General features: G+C 32.7%; 3 protein-coding genes across 4 annotated transcripts; all 3 read right to left on the bottom strand.

Annotated features, from left to right (window-relative positions):
* Positions 1 to 4,809: 4,809 nt before the first annotated feature.
* Positions 4,810 to 6,472, bottom strand: LOC111778240 (large ribosomal subunit protein eL38z/eL38y). Of its 2 annotated transcripts, XM_023657946.2 has the most exons (3): positions 6,388 to 6,472; positions 5,836 to 6,019; positions 4,810 to 5,179 (listed from the first exon to the last, which is right to left on the bottom strand). In XM_023657946.2, the coding sequence occupies exons 1-3, from the start codon at positions 6,388 to 6,390 to the stop codon at positions 5,157 to 5,159; spliced, it is 210 nt and encodes a 69-aa protein (XP_023513714.1). In that variant the 5' UTR covers positions 6,391 to 6,472; the 3' UTR covers positions 4,810 to 5,156. The 2 variants fall into 2 exon arrangements, with proteins under 2 accessions (XP_023513714.1, XP_086975080.1); XM_087118954.1 differs by lacking the exon at positions 6,388 to 6,472 and having other exon boundaries at positions 5,836 to 6,025.
* A 1,758-nt stretch (positions 6,473 to 8,230) lies between these two features.
* On the bottom strand, positions 8,231 to 10,060 carry LOC111778220 (large ribosomal subunit protein eL38z/eL38y). The gene is made up of 3 exons (XM_023657914.2): positions 9,925 to 10,060; positions 8,905 to 9,088; positions 8,231 to 8,422 (listed from the first exon to the last, which is right to left on the bottom strand). Exons 1-3 carry the CDS (start codon positions 9,925 to 9,927, stop codon positions 8,400 to 8,402), a joined length of 210 nt encoding a protein of 69 aa, XP_023513682.1. The 5' UTR covers positions 9,928 to 10,060; the 3' UTR covers positions 8,231 to 8,399.
* Positions 10,061 to 12,380: 2,320 nt separating this feature from the next.
* Positions 12,381 to 13,905, bottom strand: LOC111779361 (protein SHORT-ROOT-like). The gene is made up of 2 exons (XM_023659515.2): positions 13,437 to 13,905; positions 12,381 to 13,307 (listed from the first exon to the last, which is right to left on the bottom strand). Exons 1-2 carry the CDS (start codon positions 13,881 to 13,883, stop codon positions 12,390 to 12,392), a joined length of 1,365 nt encoding a protein of 454 aa, XP_023515283.2. The 5' UTR covers positions 13,884 to 13,905; the 3' UTR covers positions 12,381 to 12,389.
* Positions 13,906 to 19,455: the final 5,550 nt, after the last annotated feature.

Raw genomic sequence — 19,455 nt, forward strand, 5'->3', positions numbered from 1 at the left:
GTGTTAGACGAACACGACTCACCACAATGGTATGATATTGTCCACTTTGAGCATAATCTCTCGTGGCTTTGCTTTGGGCTTCCCCAAAAGGCCTCACACCAATGGAGATAGTATTCATTGATTATATCATAAACCCATGATCATTCCCTAAATTAGCCGATGTGGGACTCTCAAACAAAGTACGTCTCCCCTTAATCGAGGCTCGACTCCTTTTTCTTTTGGAGTTCTTTGTGACCTAAAAACCGATCACTATCCAATATGAGGAGCCATTGGGAGGAATAACTCAAGAACGGTTCTTGCTATCTCGATTCAAGAAGACAGATTGTCGAACCGTTCGTATCGAATTTAAGAATTCAAAAACGAAACGCTTTATTCAAATAATATATAATAAAAAATATTGGAAATGATTATTTTATTGACCTTGGTATTTGAGAATTTTGCATATGGATGCATGTGCAATAGTTGTTAAATATAAATAAAATAAAATAAAATAAAATAAAATAAAATAAAAATAAATAAATAAATAAAAAGTGGTGTCGGCTAAGAAGCACAAGTCACATTCCACTTCATTATTGAGAGACTTCCACACACAAAAATACACCTTTTATTTATTTATTTATTTATTTATTTTTAATTTATATTATTTTTATTTAAATAATAAAATTTTAATTTATTTCACTTCTTTTATTGGCCATAAATTGAGTAAGCCCACAAACAAACCTCATATGCTTACCACATCCAAACATGTGGTAAGTGGGCCCCTACTAATCCTTTTTTTTTTTTTTTTTTTTTTTTTTTACGACAAATGTGTTCGGTCGGGGTGTGTGCGTTCGACGTATCTTTTATAAACAGGTTTGATCGATGGAAATTCGAAATATTAGCTTCACGGATTTCTGAATTCTTATGCTGAGATAGCTGTAATTTGAAGATAATCAGTGAGGTCTCATGTCGGTTGGAGATAAAAACGAAATATTAAGGGTGTGGAAACCTCTCCCTAGTAGACATGTTTCAAAACCGTAAGGTTGATGAGTGATACGTAACAGACCAAATTGGTCAATATCTACTAGCGGTGGGCTTAAGCTGTTACAAATAATATCAGAACTAGACACCAAGTAATGTACTATGAATACGCTGGCCCTCAAGAATGGTGGATTGTGAGATCTCAAATCGGTTGGAGAAGGGAACGAAGCATTCCATATAAGGGGTGTGTAAATCTCCCCCTATTAGCCATGTTTTAAAATCGTAAAGCTGACGGGCCAAAGCGGACAATACCGGCTAGTAATAAGCTTAGGCTATTACATAATCAAATGTCTCAGGATATATTTTGACTTCACTTAATCTAGACCGACTCTAAAAGGAACGTGCTCACAAGAGCTTCACTAGATGCTATACATAAATTTCTCGAAGAATAAATTAATATATTTTTTTAATGTGCATTAAAAAAAACATTAGTATTTAGGTAAAATTCTTAATATTTTTATAAATAAAAAAAAGTGTTTAATTTAATTTAAAATTTTATAGAGACTATTTTGCCACGTCAATAGAAAATTAATTAAAATTTATAAAAATATATATATAAAAAAAAGGAAAATAGTCACATCAATTTATTATTAATAAAATAAGCCAGATAATTATTAATAGGAGGGGCTAAAATGAAACATTTTTCAAACCTAATAAATAGTATGAGTAGCAATAAATAAAAATAATAAATAAATTAAATATTTATAAATAAATATTTCTTCCCTTTCACGTGTGTATTTGTAAATGTAATTTTTTAAAAAATAAATAAATAATTATAAATATTATATTATAGTTGACCTTCATAAATATTTTAAAATTAATCGTCACGATTGAGTTTAATTTTAAAATATTTATAAAAAGTCGAAGATAATAGTAAATTTTAACGGAGGAATTATGTAAAAATTTTAATATCATTTAATTATGAATATTTAGTCACAATACGATACAATTTGTAATAGTCCAAATTTACTAATTTTTTTGGGATTTTTTTTTTTTTAAGGTTTTAAAGTGGTTGATAGTGAACGTTTTTTACACCCTTATAAATAATGCTTAGTTCCTGTATTTAGACGGTGGAATTCTTACGATCCCGGCTTGGTTGACAAAAAGAAAATATAAAAAAAAAGGAAAAAAAGAAATAAGAATAATATAAATAAAGGCAATAAATAGGATAATATGAAATAAGAAGAGTTGATGTAACATATGCATTAGATAAACTAAAAGAATGACTCATTTAAAGCCATTTTTTAGGGTATTTAAGATTTTTTCATTTTTGTAATTTTTTTAAAATTAAATTAAATTATAAACTCGGGGTAGATGTTCAAGTATTCTACTGGATTCGTCTTCCTACCATAATTCTCGATGGTTGAAACTTTAAACGTTTGAGGAATCTTCTTTCGCAATCTCATCGGTTAATAGAGGACTTACTCGGGCTTGACCTAAACTTGTCTCCTTCTCTTTTCTTCGACTAGACTCTATAAGTATGATTCTGTTGTGTCGCTTCTTCAAGGATTTGTTGTTGCACTACAAATATAGGGTCGCCTCTTGGCTAGGGGCTCCTCGACATTGCTTGTACGATGGACTTGACCTTACCGATTATGCTGGTCACACTTTCATCCTCTAAAGATTTTCCCCTTTAGTTCTTTTCAAAGATAAACATTTTCTTTCGATTTTTTAGCGAATAATAAACGTATATTTGAAGTTCAAAATTTCATGCAGATCAAACCAATGAGAGAAATTTTGACCCGAAAAAATATAATTTCTTGAATTCTATTTTATAGTAAAAAAAAATAAAATAAAAAACAATATTAAGATCACAGTAGCAGCAGCTGACTAAACTGACCACCGACTTTAATAGCAAGTCAAAAAAAATTTAGTCAAAATTGGAGGCGTCCAGTCAACGCAACTTTTTATTTTTATTTTTATTTTTAATTTTTTTTATAATTATTATAGAGTTAGTTAAAATGTCAATTTGTTCATTGTAATTTTCTTTTAGTATTAAAAAAGCCAGCCAAAATGGGTAAATATTAAGAAACATATATTTGAATAATAAAGTATGAAAGTTATGAGATAAGCGTCGTTCACTAAATCTCTTTCGGCATTAAAAAACCGTCATCCACATGAATATATGACGTAATTTAATTAATGTTATGCTAATAGAACGAACGAGAGAAAGAGAATCGCCCAACACACATAAATACGTGGACCATAAAGGTATCGTTCAAGTTGTCACAATCTACATTTCTCCTACCAATCACGAGAGAGAGAATACGGTCAGTATTGTATACATGTTAGAATAAAAACTTTTCTATATATTTTTTACAATGGTATCATCTCGTTCACGAATTCAAGCCATAAAATAAGTTAATCATTGAGTCGTCATTCTAATTTGAACCATACTGTCAAGATAGTCTCGACCCTCAAAATACCTAGTGCCTCAATGAAAAGTCATCTACATAGTTCAATCGATGCAAGACTACGTTGACATAAGAACAAATATTCGTCGGAAAAAAAATCCTAAAAAAACATCCACAAGAGAAGAGAAATGGGTTCAAAACTCTTTGGATTGAACGAGGACCACAAGTTTTGGAGCAATGCATCCATCTCTTTCGACACCCAACTCCATTATACACCACATCGAACTCTCCTTCTTGCCTACAAACTAGACAAACTAGTCATGCAAAGAATAGGACCTGACCTAGATGATATATTTTGTTTCCGAGATTTGAAATCGATAGTATATTTTGGGGCCGAGAAAATAACAATATCTTTAGTTTTATCCTAATAAACACTTTTTATTTCATCAAATTAAGTCAATTTATACGTTGCATTCTTATGAAAATAAGATTTTAGAGACTAACAACATGAGAACTAAGAGTCTTTATTCAATTCAAGATATGCTGACCGTTGAGCTATGATATTATTGTCAACTATAATTTTGTATTTAATCATATTCTCCATAAACCAATCACATTTGAAGGTGGCGCTGGAACTATCACCATCGAGTAGGGCTGAAACTATATAATGAAAGAATTGTTGTTCGTATTACGTACTAGTATAAGTAATTAAAGCTAAAAATTAAATAAAAAATCTAAAATCAACCCGAATAGGAGTCATTAAGCAGTTTATATACGAAGTATAGGAGGGGGGTAAAATCGGAGAAACGAAAAAAGTAAAATAGGCACATGAAATATGCAAAAATGAAATAAAATCTTTAATTTTTTTTCAATGAATAATTTTCAAATATAGTTCAATTTTCCAGGAAAATAGTTTATTTATTTTATACTTCTTCAAATAAAATAAAAAATAATAAAAATAAAAAGAGAAATGGTAAAATTGTAAATAAGTGAAATGATGAGACCAATCGCATGTGGGTCCACATACGGAGCAGCAACACCTGACATTTAAAGTCGCTGTGTGTCCCACTTCTTAACTAACCCCATCAATGGCTCGTGGGTTCCATTTTTTTTTTGAAGACTATAGTACAAAATATACTGGCCATTTATTTTTAAAATATCCATACCTCTTTTAAAAGTAGTATATATATATATATATATACACATATACACATGTATACACATACAAGCATACATAATAATAAAGTTTGTGACTAAGGTAAGTAAGAAAAAAGGAAAAAAGGATCTAAAGTTTAAAAACCCTCAAGGAATTTGTACACACATAAGCATGTGCAACCAACCATGTTAGGTATACTCGACACCATGATTCATACTCGATTCGAGATGATCATGAACAGCTAAAATTTCGATTCGCAAAACACAAATCCCCTAAAAGTATAGCTAAAAAACCATCCATTCCTGAATCAACCATTGAATTGGGTTGCATAAGTTTCAATTCATGATTATGGTTGAATCATTTGCAAAAACATGCCTATAAATGTGAAAAGAAAAAGGCTGGGCTTATCAAAGCTAATGTTGGTTAAAGAAACAGTGCAAGGGTAAGATAGTTTCCACACAATAAACTCAGACATAACAAATTCTAAATTTCCATAAACCCCACTGGGAAATGAAGGGAATATGGATCACTACAACTGCAAATCCAAAAAAGATCTCATCAAAAAATATAAAAAAAAAATCTAGTCGTCTTCTTGTGATTGCATTCGAGAAACTTTAACCATTCTTTCACAGATCTTGCACACTCAAACCTGGCACAATGGGAAAAGTAATCAGAGGCTGGAATTGTACGATCACAAGGGACGACATGAAGAAATGGCATAATCAAGACCGAATTCATTCTCATCCTCATTTTAGAAAGCATACCAAGTAATTTCTTTTTCTTATAAGAAACAACTTTAGTTGAGAACAATGGAAGAACATAGGAGTTCACAAACAAAAGGGGGTATATCCAATGGAATGAAGCCTACCTAATAATTACAAAACAACCACAATGGAGTATTAAACCTAATAACATCTCATAACTTCTGCTGCTCAGATCACTTCGCAATTCTAGAAAGTCCCAACTGATCTCTCATGTCAACAACTACCACAAAATGACAAAAACGCCGACATTGGGATATTAAACCCAATAACATCTCAAAATTTCTACACAGATCACTTGGCAATTCTAGAGATGACAGTAAAAATAAAGATCATTTAATACAAAATGCCAATGATAAAAGCACCCATGAATTTACAGTCAAACACAAACAATTTAAGAAATGCTTTTAATCTAATTTAACCATTTACAAGTAATGTGCTAATTACTTTCAATATCTCATGCTCTAAAAATAAATTGCAGTCAAACACAAACAATTTAAGAAATGCTTTTAATCTAATTTAACCATTAAAAAGTTAATCTAACCTGGTGGAAGAGATTGCTTCAACTTGTCTGCTTTCTCAGAGTCGAAAACACAGAGAGTATACAGATACTTAGAGCATCGAACTTTGAACTTCACCACATCTTTGCTCCTCTTGATTTTCACGGAACGAGCATCCTTCCTTCTTGCAGTGAGAAGGAAATCTTTGATCTCATGAATTTGCTTCGGCTGCATATTGACATGAGATAAAACATAAGATACGAAAACATACAGAATTCTCTAAACTACAAGATTTAGAGAGCAAATACATAATCTGCACATTCTAATCAGAATATAAATACAGAGGTCGTTTCCTCAATACATTCTCTTCTGTTCATACTCAAGATGCCAAGAAACCGGCGGCGGCGGAGAAATACAGAGAGATTAAGCAAGAAAATGGAAAGAGAAAGCACAAACAGTACACTAGAAAAAGCGGTAATTGTGGTAATTGTATGGCTCAAATGAATACAGGAACAAAAATCAAACATGGATTGAGCATATAAAAACTATGAACAATGAAATCCATGAAGTTGGGAAGCAGGGAGTTTGCGAGTTACCATTGCTACAAGAACTAACGAATGCCGACTTGTGGACGCTCCAAATTCAAATAGCCCTAATTTTCATAGCTTTGTATTTATAGGTATTATGAAACAACTTGGGCTGGGCTGGGCTGAGCTGGGCTTCAAATATAATGGCCCAAATTACAATTTTCTATTTTTTTTTATTATTATTAAAAAAAATTATATAAGCAAAATCTAAATTCAATACCTAAAACTTGTTCTACCGTTCAAACTGTTTTTTAATTTCTTTTTAATTTATTTTAACTCTCAATTTTGTTATTTAAAAAGAAAATAAATAAATAATTTACTCTAATTCACCAAATTATATTTTAAACTCAAATAAACAACCAAATTATATTTTAAACTCAAATAAATAACCAAATTTATATTTTAAACTCAAATAAATAACCAATTTATATTTTAAACTCAAATAAATAACCAAATTATATTTTAAACTCAAAGAACCAAATTTATATTTTAAACTCAAATAAAGAACCAAATTATATTTTAAACTCAAATAAACAACCAAATTTATATTTTAAACTCAAATAAATAACCAAATTTATATTTTAAACTCAAATAAATAACCAAATTTATATTTTAAACTCAAATAAATAACCAATTTATATTTATACCAAATTTATATTTTAAACTCAAATAAATAACCAATTTATATTTTAAACTCAAATAAATAACCAAATTTATATTTTAAACTCAAATAAATAACCAAATTTATATTTTAAACTCAAATAAACAACCAATTTATATTTTAAACTCAAATAAATAACCAAATTTATATTTTAAACTCAAATAAATAACCAAATTTATATTTTAAACTCAAATAAACAACCAATTTATATTTTAAACTCAAATAAATAACCAAATTTATATTTTAAACTCAAATAAACAACCAATTTATATTTTAAACTCAAATAAACAACCAAATTTATATTTTAAACTCAAATAAATAACCAAATTTATATTTTAAACTCAAATAAATAACCAATTTTATATTTTAAACTCAAATAAATAACCAATTTATATTTTAAACTCAAATAAATAACCAAATTTATATTTTAAACTCAAATAAATAACCAAATTTATATTTTAAACTCAAATAAATAACCAAATTTATATTTTAAACTCAAATAAATAACCAAATTTATATTTTAAACTCAAATAAACAACCAAATTTATATTTTAAACTCAAATAAACAACCAATTTATATTTTAAACTCAAATAAACCAAATTTATATTTTAAACTCAAATAAATAACCAAATTATATTTTAAACTCAAACAAATAACTAAATTTATATTTTAAACTCAAATAAATAACCAAATTTATATTTTAAACTCAAATAAATAACCAAATTTATATTTTAAACTCAAATAAATAACCAAATTTATATTTTAAACTCAAATAAATAACCAAATTATATTTTAAACTCAAATAAATAACCAAATTTATATTTTAAACTCAAATAAATAACCAAATTATATTTTAAACTCAAATAAATAACCAAATTATATTTTAAACTCAAATAAATAACCAAATTATATTTTAAACTCAAATAAATAATTTACAGCCTCACCAAATTAATTTTAAACAAATAAATCCATGGCAATATAATTTAGATAAAAACTATATTAAAGTTTGATTTTTTTTATTAAAAAATTTGTAGATTTATTGTAATATATATATATATATATATATATTAGGAGTAGAATTTAAATTTAAGTGGTAAGGTAAGGGTAATTATAATTTAAAGGCAGATTTTTTTGATGTTTCATTCATTTTGCCAAGTTTAGAAGCTGTTTGGTGGAACCAAAACTGGGAATCACATCAAGAGTACATAATTTTACTGAAACATCAACTGGGAATCACATAATAAACTCAATCCACTTTAAAATGTATGTATTTCCCTAAATACTTGGACAAAAAAAAACTTCAACTAAAACAAAAACTTTGGTCCTCTTCTTGCTGTCAGGCTCTAACCCAACATATTTTCACAGATCTTGCACACTCAAACCTGATCAACAATCAGTAAAATAAATGTCAGGTCTCAGTAATCATGTTAAGGATCACAAAACAAAGGCTTTGGTGAGTAGAGTAGATTCAATGGACAACTTATTGAACTCATGAATTTCTTGAAAACAATATAAAATCTAGGGTCGTTACAGAATCAAAGGAAGTTATCAGGAAATACACAAAAGTATTTACAGAGACGTGGATTAGTGAGGGGTAAATACAAGACTAATAACAGAATTTTTAAAGCGATCGGTGAGATAACGACGATGCGGAGGATAAGTGAAATGAGAAATGTATTTAGGAGATTAATGACGACAACAGCAAATGATAGAAGCACCTATATGTGATCTTGGCCTTCGGATTCCGAATTATGGTCAGACATAAATACCTTATGATATGAATTTAAACCATTCTAATGTACTGATAATTATGTGCATGAAGTTGTTTTAAGTAATTGCAACTGTAGTTGTTCAAAAAGTTAACCTGGTGGAAGAGACTGCTTCAACTTTTCTGCCTTCTCGGAGTCGAAAACACAGAGAGTATAAAGATACTTGGAGCATCGAACTTTGAACTTCACCACATCTTTGCTTCTCTTGATTTTCACAGAGCGAGCATCCTTCCTTCTGGCAGTGAGAAGGAAATCTTTGATCTCGTTAATTTGCTTCGGCTGCACAATGAATTATAGAATAAAAAGAGTAAGAATCGATCATAACATAACACAAAATTAAGATTTGCAAATGAGTGAGGCCACCCAACAGTCCCAGAATCTCAAATAATTACTTGAATACCTCTAAACCTTAGCCAAAAAAGCTTCAAGAACACCTATACCTCTAAACCCAACCCATAACACTAAAAGTTAATGTAAAATCCAGATGACTAAAAATCAAAGCCGAGACTTGAAGCCAATAACAATTTCCTTCACCACATTATCAAGTTTCAGTACAAAGAACACAAGTTGAAATTTTTACATGTACTCTACAAAAGAAATCTATGTTTCATTAATATTCTTCCAAAGAACTAGAAATCTTCACGTGTACTCTCACAAAGAAATTGACGAATAGATATATAGCATACAACATAAATTGCGTTCGTTAATTCGTTAAGTAAGTTTGAGATCTGATGCCCTTTCAATTGCATAAGTCAAATGATCCAACCTACAAAACTAATAAAGAACGAAAAGGAATGGATCGGAACGAACATTACAAAAATTAAAAAGTAAACACTTCATCTATGAGAATGCGAAGGTAAAACAACAGAATCTTCCAACAACGATATGAATAAATAAGATACACTCAACAAAACAGAGCAGAATCATGCAACTGATGAAAATTCCTTGACCTTATTCATCAAATTTCAGTCCAAAGAGAAGTAAATTGAAATTTATTTAACTTAACCTACCATTAAAATGATAACAAATAGGGAAAAATTCTTAATTCTACTATGTTCAAATGATTACAGGCAGAGAAAACACAAAGAAAATCCAGTGAAATTAGGAATCAGTACCATTTTCCGTGAAGAACAGAGTAGGCGCCTTCCTGAGTGTAGCGAAGCTGAAACCCCTTCACAAACCCTAATTCTAGTTCAAGGGGGCGGGCAAAGAATATAGCTATTACTCAATTATGTTCATTTACAGTTTTGTCCCTTGACACTCTCTTTAATTACCAAGCCTAACACTTAGTTAATTTTAATTTATTGAAATAAAAAATTTGATACAATTTAAAATTAAAATTCATTTTTCTAAACAAAAAAAAAACCCATTTAAAAAAATAAAAATAAAAATAGGCAACTTTAATTAAATCATTTACTTTGTTATAAATTAGCACATGTGTCACAAATTAATCCAATTAAACTATATTTGATTATATAAATAGATTTAATTAAACTGCACACGTGGCAAATGGGCCCAAATGATAAGAGGCCCAAGCCAAGCCCATCTGACCTCCTATTTTTTATTTTATTTAACTAATATTTTTAACAAATTTATTATGAATATAATATAAAAATCTATTATATTTTGAATTTTAATATAATAAACATAAATTTAATTAAAAAAATAATCTACATTAAACGTTGAAGGATTATAAATAATATAATATAACGATGTACTATCTTCTTCGATTGCCCACGATAGCTTTAGATGTCAGCAAACAAGTTACGGAGCTCTTCAAGACGAATCTAGTTAACTAAAAATCAGCCAAAAACATCTACAAACGAGGACAGATTTGACCTAATATGTCTCGGACCAAAATCCCAAAGGCCAACCCGAACTCGTTAAGCATTACTACTCATAAGAGTGTAGAAAATCTCTCCCTAACAGATGCGTTTTAAAACCTCGAGGGGAAACTCAGAAGGGAAATCTCAAAGAGGACAACATATTCTAACCTACGAGCGGAGAGCTCAATTGATTTTAAACCTGTCGCATCAGTGACTCAAGCACATCAACATGGGTTAAAAATAACTATTTTTAATTTGTAAAAGTCAAAGGGTCAAATTGACTTATTATCAGTGGATATTAAAGGGGATCGAGAATAAATCTCGTCCACAAACGTCTTTTGTCTTTTGTCGGGAGACTATAAATACCCACAATATGTTATGTAAAATTCAAATTCGTTGATCCATGTAATTCAGATCTCAAATTGAGACGTTTCCCTTAAAAATCCGAACATCATATTTGTCATTTCTAAGTTTCAAGCAATTCTTGTGGTAGAATTGCACCCGAGCCATTCAATCAAGGTTTGATCAAGTTAGATTGTGGAGTGAATCAATTTAGAACAAGGTTACAAATCTTCCTTCTAGATCTTCGATCGTAAGAGGTAATTTAATTCTAGCCTTATCTATTGGTTGATCCAAATTTCGTATAAGGAGGTGTTAATTATTCGATTCAAGGGTTCTTGCTAAAAACAAAAGTTTCGATCGTTGGGCTAAGAATTAGGGTTGCCTTCTCATATTCTTAGAATGAAGATGGAACAGTCCAAAGCCCACCGCTAGAAGACTTGTAAACATGATACCGTTTGACGAGCCACGCCAAAGGTAAGTGGGGAAAGGGCAGGTGAAAGTACCCAATCCTTATCTCAAAAGAAAGCTACAAAAAGTTGGTTTCCCACCATGAAATGTTAGGCTAAAGGCAGTACAAATGTGTGGTAATTCAACCAAAAAAGATGCTATTCCTATCAATGGACCAACACCCAAACATGGGATCAACTCACTACACTTGTGCTTCAACCTCTTCCCCTTGGACCCTTCACCCCTAACCTCTTTCCGATTCCGTGCACTCGGGTGCGGGACGTTTGCTGAATTCGTGCCTTACGTTCTTGAAGAACCCACCGACATGTCAAAACGAATAATTGAAGAATACACATATGGATGTTGTTTTCCCACCTCCCAAGCTGATAAATCCAACCATAAAACATTCAATGTCTTTTCACTTAGTTTTAGCTAGAAAATAACCTACGCAATCTCGAACCTTAGCTAGCTCTTGCCTATTTTTGGTGGTTTATCTCTTCACGAACCGTTATTGAATCAGGGTCTTAGCTACTTGCTTTCGAACGATCTTCAGCCACTTTCTGAGTTCTAGCCATAGATCTTGTCGGTTAAGCTAGATTCTTCTGTGATGTCCCACAGTGGTTGGGGAGGAGAACAAACTACCACTTATAAGGTGTGTGGAAACCTTCCCCTTGAAGACGCGTTTTAAAGTCTCGAGGGGACGCCCGTAAGGGAAAGCCCAAAGAGGACAATATCTGCTAGCGGTGGATCTGGGTCGTTACATCTTCCCTCCTGGTACCCTTCTCTTTCAAACGGATACAATTGTCTCTATCGAAATCTAGAAGATGTTGCATCGAGTACGCAAAGCTCAGATCTTTTGTTTCGATAGTTAAAGTTTCAATTCGAAATTTCCGAAAGTCAAATTTTGACAACAATTTTATTTAACATTTTCATTGCTTAACCAAAAAAAAAAAAAAATTGTCCCTCTAGGGTTTCCATGCTGAAATCCACACCACTGGTTCTTCCTTCCATGTCAAATAAATTCCACTCGAATCATCACCACCTTCTTCTTCATCTCGGTTCGTGTCGATAGCACCGGTCCGATGCATCAACGCCCAACCGGGTTTATACCTTTTGAGCAAAGCCTTAACGTCGTCCATCACATCGTCACTAAATCGAGCCGATGAAAAACCTCGTTCTTCAAGCCTTTCGCTCCATTGCTTTCCCTTTTCTCTTCTCTCGCTCGTTAACTCTCGTTCGAGTTCGCTTTCATTACCACACCCCAAAAGCCTCACAATGTTTCTCGAACACTCTCTTTCCAAACCCAATTTCTCATTACTCGTTGCTTCAAAGCTCTCTTCTAACATCTCGAAGTAGAGCGTGTAAAATCTAAGACACTCATCGAAACAGCTCAAAAACTCATTTTTCGAGCTTATGAAATCAGCTTCTTCTTCAACAATTGTCAAAACTCGAGGCTTTAACGATTTCAACATTGAAATCACAACGTTTCTCTCCTCGATTTTTACGGTTCTTAAAGCTCCATTGCAATTTATAGCGATGGCTTCGTCTTCTTCTACTTTGAGAGCTTCGTTCTCGAGGTCGCTTAATTGGTTAAGATTTGTTATGGGATTGAACTCGAAAGGGACTCCCATTAGCCTTGCGAATTTCTCCATTCTTTGCCCTATTTCCTTCATTAAAGACTTCACCTTTGTTGTTGTTGATACCACCGTGAGCTTGAGATGTGGAGTGTCATCATTGCGTGTAGCTAGCGATTCTAATAGGGTTGGCCATTGGGTGCAAAGGGTGTCGCTTATGTCGATGATATGTAGCTTCGTTTCTCGCTCGAGAGCTTCGAGAATTGCTCCGTTCGATGCCACGTGCCCGAATGTCATCCACGGACTTACCTAAAGAAAAAAAAAATTAAATTTGCTATAACCCATCAACTTAAATTTTTGAATTAACGTTTCGGTATTCTAATTTTGTTATAAATCGAAGCTAAATTTTTGAGTTTAGTGATGATTTTAGACAGTTACCTCTTGAAACTTGAGGATGAGCTTGAGAGCGGAGTCGAAGGAGTAATTCTTCTCGGAAACGGTGACGAGGGTTTTGTAGCAAGTGAGGCCGGTTTCGGTAGCTCTACAAAAGAGAGCTTGCAAGAAGTAATAAGCCAATTTCTGATCGGAGTCGCCGTACGGGGAGGCGAGCTCGTTCAACATCCAAAGAAGATGGTGGATTTTGTTGGAGTCTTTGTCGGAGATAGCTCGAGCGCACTCGTTGAGAAGGGTGGACGCCCATTTTCCAGCAGCGGCGGGCGGAGAGCGGTCGAGTGAGTACTCCGACGACTGGCTGGTGGAGCTTTGCATGGCTAAATTGGGGAACCGAACACGATGAAGAAGATGACGATGACGATGACGATGATCATGGCTTTGGCTGAAAAAGATTGTGGGGGCTTCTTTGGCTGTGAAAAGGGTTATGTCCATGCTTTCTTATGGAGAACATAAAAAGCCTGTTTGTTGACCATTTTGAATAATAATTATCATTTTTTATTTTATTTCAGGTTAAATTAATAAAAATACTCCGTTATATTTTTAAAAAAATTACTTTTAAATTTTTTAAGAAATTAAAGGGTATTAATGGAATTTTTTTAAAGTTCGAAGGTATTTTTGAAAGGTTATTATTAAAAAATATTTTAAATAAATTTAACATTTTCATAAAAATATATCAAAATTAATAAAAAAAAAATCATGGTCATCTAAGTGTGACATTTCAATAAACAATATTTATTTAATTAATTTAAAATTTTCCTATAAAGTTAAAATATATTTAATTTTTTTTAATTTTATTATATCAACCAATGGTAGCAACCCTTTTGAAACTTCTATAACATAACAACCCATTATTATATAGTATTTAATAATATGATTTGTATTACATGATATTAATAATGATTGATATTGTAAAATAAAACATATATTTAATATTATACAATAAGTTAGACCATCTTTATTTTAGATAACAACAAAGGAATCTTAAAAGAATAAAACAAAAATCAATTTTTTTTTCTTTAGTTGAAAGCATACACGATGTGTGACAATATATGCTCGTATAATTTAATTAATGGTGCATTAAACTTTAGGATATAATATAATATAAGCTCTAATTGTTATTTATTGGTTGCTTGAAGTTACATAACACCAACCCTTCAATTTCATTTTTTAGATTTAACTTAATTTTTACTGTTGTAATTTTTTTTTAGCTGGATTGTAACTCAATCCGACCGGACTATAAAAATATTGGGTTGTATTGATTTTTATTTTTAATATATTTATTTTTAAATGTTATTAATTTTTATAAAGAATATAATGGTATAAAGAGGTTGATTATTCCTTCGTAACCATTAGAGAAAATGACAAAAATAAATAAATAAGCGGGCAAGAAAAGATGTAACTGATTCTAAAACAAGTATTAAAGGTGTTCAAATGGTTCGAGAATCGAACCAACTCGAAGTATCCGACCCAAATTATAAAAGTTGAGTTGGGTTAAATTTTTCTCGGTTTAAGTTGGGTTGAATTTTTTAAATATCGAAAAATTCAGGGTTCATGGGTTACGGTTTTTGGTCGGATCAATCTAACCCTTACCTTACATAAAATTTCGAGTTGATTTAAACGATTTTTAACGTAACCCGTGTACACCTCGACCCAAAAGAAAAAAAAAACTCAACCCATTAATTCAATTTCAATAACTTTGATTTCTTAAAATAAGACCATAATGTTTCGAGTATGTCATTCATAGTGTATCTATGTGGTCGTTAACCCTTTCGAAGGTCGGTTTATGAAACAGAAGTCCTACACCGAGCTTCTGAGTCATATTCACACACAATATCATATACTCGAGTCTTACGAGCAAGGTACACTCCTATCGAGACTTTTTTTTTTTTTTTTTTTTTAATTTTAGTTTAAATAAAAAATATGTAGAAAAAGTAGGGTATATGATGAGTCAAATGATTGGTTCCATAAGTGGGAAAAATTATTTTAAAAAAAAAAAAAGTCCCAAACCCTAAATAAAGTAGAATGACGTCACTTTCTTTCACTCATAAAATATCATCAAATCATTCATCTCTCTCCCTTTTTCGTCTCGACATTTCTACTGATGTCATCCAGCTCGGTTTTTATAACAACTCAAGTTCACCGCTAGCAGATATTATTCGTTTTGATCCGTTATGTGTCTCTGTTAGTCTCGCAGTTTTAAAACGCGTATACTAGAAAAAAAGTTTTCACGCCTTTGTAAGAAATGCTTCGTTTTTCTCTCGAGCGGACCTGTAAACGAGTAAACAATTATAGGAGAAGAACAACGAGGAATAAAACCCTAATTTGGTGGCCAATTGTTTGAAGATCACGACAAAAGCTAGAAGTTGTTAATAGGAGACTGATTTAGACTGCTTGCTCCAACGTTGTTTGCCATTTGGTGCATTGGCTTTATAACCATTCTAATAGTCTAGAAGAGGCTTAGCACTTCCTTCTCGGGTAAATTTTAACCTGCACGAAAGACGTAACGGTTTGGACACTGTCTCGGACAAAGGCTCGCTACTATTCGTGAATTGAAGATCGCACAACTTTTCATGAACGAGAACAAAGACAGATCAAGTAGAGGGATATGACTATAGTCGGAACAGAAAAAAATAGCAGAGATGGCTCGTCTTGTGACACCCGAACAAGCTTCCACCATGGTTGATTGGTGTTTCTTAAAGTTAGCACAGACAGAAAATATGTCGCATCAGCGTGCTAATTAAACACCAACTTGTTTCTTAATTAATCTCCATCAACATCTAATCATGGGGTTTGTTTGACTAAACACATCGATTTTTCGTATAAGAACACAAAAACAAACTTCATTGTTGACTCGATTATCACCAAAAGTCAAGAACTTGCGCGTTTTGTTTGTTAATCTAAATATAACTTGACTAATTACGATGCGTAACATCTATCGAGAGGTAAGAAGTTCAAATCACTCTCAGCTTTATCAGGAGTCGAACATGGGTTAGCTTTGTAAATGTGTAGAGCCAAGGGTCATACGGTGTAGTGGTAGTGTGAGTTCCTTATCGGTTGGGGAGGAGAATGAAACATTGTTTATAAAGGTGTTGAAACCTCTCACTAGCATACGCGTTTTAAAAACTTTGAGGGGAAGTTCGAAAGGGAAAGCCCAGAGAGAACAATATCAGCTAGCGGTGGACTTGAGCCGTTATAAATGGTATTACAACCAGACACTAGACAATGTGCCAACGAGGAGGCTGAGCCTTGAAGGGGGGTGGACACGAGACAGTGTGCCAACAAGGACGCTGAGTCTCGAAGGGGGTGGATTTTGAGATCCCACATCGGTTGAGAAGAGAACGAAGTATAATTTATAAGAGTGTTAAAAACCTTGAGGAGAAACCCACAGAGGACAATATCTGTCAGAAACTGAACATGGGTTAGCTTTGTAAATATGTAACGCCAAGTGTCGTATGATGTAGTGGTAGTGTGAGATCCCACATCGGTTGGGGAGGAGAACGAAACATTGTTTATAAGGGTGTGGAAACCTCTCACTAGCATAAGCATTTTAAAAACCTTGAGGGGAAGTTCGAAAGGGAAAGCCCAGAGAGAACAATATCCGCTAGCGGTGGGTTTGAGCCGTTATAAATGGTATTAGAGCCAGACACCAGGCGATGTGCTAGCGATGAGGCTGAGCCTCGAAGGGGGGTGGACACGAGACAGTGTGCCAGCAAGGACACCGAGTCTCAAACGTGATGGATTTTGAGATCTCACGTCGGTTGGGAAGAGAACGAAGCATTATTTACAAGGGTGTGAAAACCTCTCCGAGACAATATCTACTAATGGTGGGCTTGTGCCATTATATAGTCGTACCCTAAAAACTCTAGTAACATTTTTTCCATATCGTCCTCGAGATTTCTTATCACAGTGACACCAACGATAACCCTAGATTAACAATATCATACGAGCGGAAAAAGGGTAAAATCGTAAATACATGCTTAATAAACGAACAACATTATCAATTAAACACGGTTGCCTGCAAGAGAAGCAAAATGGAGACGAAATGCATCATTTGCTGATAAAGAAACGTAAAGACCAGCAATTTAAACGCCATTTGCTTGCTTTTTCAAACAAATAGTTGTAGCCAACTAATGAGCAAAGACTTTGAGAATGATTTGAAACTTTAAGTTAACTAAACATTTTTAAAAACCATGCAACTTGACATAATTAATGTACGGATATAAAATGTATGTCCTCCTATACAATCATTCCCGTTTATCCTATGAGGGTAGAGATGGTCATTTAACCCGTCGGGTTCATCTAAAACGAAGCAAAACGTCTCCTTTTAAATGGAGAATAGGGTGGAAGCGAGGAGAGGTTTTAATTTTCAGACTAGTTAAACAGGGTCGGGGACAAAGATTTACATTCTTCATCCCTAATCCCGACCCTGATCCTGCGGAAAAACCCATTGGAAACTTGATTCTTCGGAATTTAAGTGATTAATTTGGAATTAACGATGATTTATTGTTTAATAGTTTATTAAAATCTAAACATAAAAGTTTTAATTTAAAGTGTCTAGAGTTGGATTGAAAGCTTAAGATGTTGATAGATTTGGTGCTTTTGAAAACAAAGATCAAACGATGTTTATTTATTTATTTATTTTTATTTATTTAAAAAAATTAGTTGAAATTAAATAATAATAATAATTAAACTGGTAGTTGCGTGGTCAACTTGAATCAATTTTCTTTGCCGACAAATAAGATACAAGTCGGCCATTTTCTAATAAAATATTTTAATTAAATTAATAAAAATGTTTTTCATTTCGTTTAATACCATTTTTCAAAAATGTTTTAAAAGTAATATTTATATTTTTAAATTTTTTTTTTAGCTCAAACAGAACAATATCCGCGGTGAGTATGAGTTGTTACAAATGGTATCAGAGCTAAACACCCGACAATGTTCCAGCGAGGAGACTGTTCCCTGAAAGGGTAGATACGAGGCGATGTGCCACGTCGATTGGAGAAAGAAACACGTGCCAGCAAGGACGCTGGGCCTGAAGAGAGTGGATTGTGAGGGTCCTATTGGTTGAGGAGGAGAACGAAACACCCAGGTGTGGAAACGTTTCCTTAGCAAACGCGTTTTTAGAGAAGCTCGAAAGGGAAAGCCGAAAAAGACAATATATGGTAGCACGTTATTTCTCTCTCTTCAATTAGTATAAAAAAAATCGATGATTCTTTGTTCGAGAAGAGAATGACTCGTGATCTGAGCCTCGTATCGATTAGAATGTGAAATGCATTAATTAAAAAATTAAATAATAGGAGAAAACTTGTATTGGATCTCAAAATAATTAATAGTATAAATTTTAATTAAAAATGGTATTGGATCTTGAAGATAATTAATTACACAAAGTTTAATTGAAGGGTGTGTGTGTGTTTGCATGTGCATGTGGTTTGCTTCCTACAAAACGTGTGTTCATCACTTACTTTGGGAGAATGTCAAGACTCATCAATGCATGTGTCCACCCCATTCCCATTACTTTTTGTATCTTCGAACCAATCAAAATACCCCTATCCCGTCTATTACGGGTTCGGGTTGCCACCTCAAATTTCAAGTTGGTCAGGTTGGAACTAAATAGGGTTCAAAACCCGATCTTATATGTTTTAGTCAAGTTGAATGCGACGTGTTGTTCAGAACGCGATCTTATATAAAACTTAAATATCAATGTAATAGCCCAAACTCATCGTTAATAGATATTGTCCGCTTTAGCTCGTTACAAGTCGTTGTCAATCTTACGATTTTGAAACGTGTATATTAAAGAGAGGTTTCCACACTATTATAAGAAATGATTCGTTTCCCTCTCCAACGAGGTGGGATCTCACAATCCACCCTCCTTGGGGGTCAGCGTTCTTGTTGACACACTGTCCCGTGTCTGGCTCTTATACCATTTGTAATAGCTCAAGCTCACCGCTGGTAGATATTGTATGTTTCAGCTCGTTACATGTCGCCATCAGCCTTTAGAAGACGT

This window comes from Cucurbita pepo, chromosome 17 (assembly GCF_057944985.1).
Source record: "Cucurbita pepo subsp. pepo isolate OVF chromosome 17, ASM5794498v1, whole genome shotgun sequence".
In the NCBI taxonomy this organism is placed as follows: domain Eukaryota; kingdom Viridiplantae; phylum Streptophyta; class Magnoliopsida; order Cucurbitales; family Cucurbitaceae; genus Cucurbita; species Cucurbita pepo.